The following is a 3,194-nucleotide window of genomic DNA, read 5'->3' as shown; positions in this document are numbered from 1 at the left end:
GCTTCTCGAGCTTGTCCAGGTCCCTCTGGGTGGCATCCCATCCCTCTGGCGTGTCGACCGCACCACTCAGCTTGGTGGCATCTGCAAACTTGCTGAGGGTGCACTCGATCCCACCGTGCCTGTCATTGATGAAGATATTAGACAGTACCGGTCCCAATACGGATCCCTGCGGGACGCCATTCGTCACCAACCTCCATCTGGACATTGAGCTGTTGACCACCACCCTCTGGATGCAACCATCCAACCAACTCCTCACCTACCAGACAGTCCACCCATCAAATCCATACCTCTCCAGTTTAGAGAGAGAAGGATGTTGTGGGGAACCGTGTCAAAGGCCTTACAGAGGTCCATATAGGTAACATCTGTAGCCCTTCCCGCATCCACTGATGTAGTCGCTCCATCATAGAAGGCCACTAGGTTAGTCAGGCAGGACTTGCCCTTGGTGAAGCCATGCTGGCTGTCTCGAACAACCTCCCTGTCCTCCCTGTGCCTTAGCAGAGCTTCCAGGAGGCTCTGTTCCATGATCTTCCCGGGCACAGAGGTGAGACTGACTGGCCTGTAGTTCCCTGAGTCTTCCTTTTTTCCCCTTCTTAAAAATGGGGGTTAACATTCTTAAAAATGTTTCCCCTTTTCCAGTCAGTGGGAACTTCACTGCACTGCCACGACTTCTCAAATATGATGGAGCGTGGCTTAGCAACTTCATCCGCCAGTTCCTTCAGGACCCACGGAGGGATCTCACCAGATCCCATGGATTTGTGCACCTTCAGGTGCCTCAGATGGTCTCGAACCTAATGTTCTCCCACACTGGGTGGCTCTTCATTCTCCCAGTCCCTGCCTTTGCCTTCTGCGGCTTGGGCAGTGAGGCTCGAGCACTTGCCAGTGAAGACCGGCATATATATATATACACATATATATTATATCCAGGATAAAAGCAGAATTTTAGAAAGGGAAGAGCCATTTCTAGTATTTAAGCCTGAAAAAAGTCAAAGATTTCCCCAATACCTGTAACTACCTTAATACCTTCAAAAGTTGTTGATCATTGAACACATGAAGAATGTTTTGAGGGAAAATGTTCTTCAATATATTAATATTTCCCTATTGTCTATATATTAAACACCATATCACTATACAGATAAAATTAACCATTTTAGTGCTAACAACTATTTTTATGCAGACACACGCAAACACCAAGTGTCCTTTGAAAATGCCAACCTCTCACCTAAGAACACTCAGATTTGGGAGCTGAATGCAATGCAGTAACAGAATGAAAGCAACAGGCCCAATTCACTCACAAAACAAAAATATAAATAAATATCAAGAAATAAAACAATTTTAGCCTAGATGGCTGCCAGTAGGGAATGACTCCCTTAGCTTCTATTCTGACGGTAATCAATTTCCCAGTAGCCCATTTCCTGTGTTTTGACTAAGTAGTTTTGATTCCAAGAGTAGTAAAGTTCTTAAGGAGTGCTTGGGTCAGTACATAAGGAGGTTTACTAACTCACTGAGACTACTCATGTCTTTCGTATTAGATGGCTGCCTAAGTCTTTTGCTGAACCACAACCATTAATAATACTTCTTCTGATAAATAGGAAATAACTCCCAGAAAAGCATTTTTCTTTTAATGTTTAAAAATTTCATTTTGCTTCTGAAATTTTTTATATTTTAAGTTACAAAAAAGCATAATTAAATTAATAGATATAACTTATAGGTTTTGATCTATAATACAAATATTTATACTCTAGTAAAATAATATCAAATATTGGTGTTAAAAAACATACTTTATTTTTATAACTATATAAATTAAATTATGTTATCGCATACAGCTATTAACTAGTGGAATTGGTGCTAATGGTAGCTTTTGGTTCATAAACATGCCAAAAACCAAACAAACAAAAGGAAAAAAAAAAAAAAATACAACCACCCACAGAAACATGGGTACAGATCTTGCTCTAATAAATAAGAAAAACCCAAAACATTTTGTACTGGAGAGAACACTTTAAAATGCTGCTGTGTGCACAATCAGAACACTTACCTTGTCAATTTTTTGTCTGAATGTTAAGGGTTTTTTCTGTATATTTACCTTATCTTTGATTTTGTCAGCTCTGGTGTCCAAAAGCTGAACTTTGCTTTGCTCCTGGTTGTATTTGCGGCCTCCTGCTCCTGACGTTATAGCTTTCACTTGTCCTGCAGATGTTGCAATGCTAGTGGATAGTACAGATGTGCTGATACCAGATACTGCAGTGGTACTGTTCCCATTCAGTGATCCATTTATACCTTAAGACAACAGATTTACAAAGTGACACTTTAAAAAAAGACACTAGACTACTCACAGGTTACTCCCAACATAGACTAAAAATTTGCCATCCAAGAGTCACTTTGATTTGCCTATTTTAATTAAAACATGCAGCGCACCTATGATTTACAGGATAAACACATTTAATGCTGTAAAGAGGAAAAAAAAAATAGTAATAATCTGATACTGTCCATTTTGAAGCCCAAACTATCCTTGAGTTTAGTCGGGGCAGAAAAATAAGATTTTGAAGAAAGACAACACAACAATATACATTCCAGTAAATATCTCACATAATAATTTGTTTACAATTTTGAAGTATCAATCAGCTCCAAAGAAAACCACATGAAGCCCAAGATATTTTATGAGTTTTGCAATGTGTAAAATGAGGTGGGAGGGAAGTTGTGGGAATGCTATTTGAAATAACATCCACATTCAAGCTTGCTTACTTATCTGTCAAGAAGATTGCTGATTTCTACGAAAATACCCCTAACCACACAAACTTGCTACTCTGCAATCCCAGGACTATTATCAGATTGATTCTGAAACACACATCAGGTCCTAAAACCTACCATATATATATATATATATATATAAAAAAATACATATAAAAGCTTTGTTTGTACATCACAGAATATCCTGAGTTGGAAGGGATCCACAAGGATCATCAAGTCCAACTCCTGACTCCATACAGGACAACTTAAAAGTTAAACCACAGATCTAAGAGCATTGTCCAAACGCTTCTTGAACACAGATGGGATTGGGGCCATGACCACTTCCCTGCCGAGTTTGCTCACCCTCTCAGTGAACAACATTTTCCTAATATCCAATGTGAACTTCCCCTGATGCAGCTTTAAGCCATCCCCTCACATCCTGTTACCACCCAACACCAGAAAGCAGAGAC

The 3,194-nt window shown here is 39.7% G+C and overlaps 1 protein-coding gene across 1 annotated transcript in view; it reads right to left on the bottom strand.

Annotated features, from left to right (window-relative positions):
- Window positions 1-3,194, bottom strand: part of BAZ2B (bromodomain adjacent to zinc finger domain, 2B) — a 131,932-nt gene that overhangs the window by 68,529 nt on the left and 60,209 nt on the right. Inside the window, exon 5 of the mRNA XM_009334018.1 lies at window positions 2,081-2,274. Coding sequence (XP_009332293.1) covers window positions 2,081-2,274 — 194 coding nt within the window. The remainder of the gene's footprint in view (window positions 1-2,080; window positions 2,275-3,194) is intronic.

This window comes from Pygoscelis adeliae, unplaced genomic scaffold (genome assembly GCF_000699105.1).
Source record: "Pygoscelis adeliae isolate BGI_AS28 unplaced genomic scaffold, ASM69910v1 Scaffold131, whole genome shotgun sequence".
In the NCBI taxonomy this organism is placed as follows: domain Eukaryota; kingdom Metazoa; phylum Chordata; class Aves; order Sphenisciformes; family Spheniscidae; genus Pygoscelis; species Pygoscelis adeliae.
Note: the sequence above shows the minus strand (reverse complement) of the source record. Positions and strands in the feature narration are given on the sequence as shown.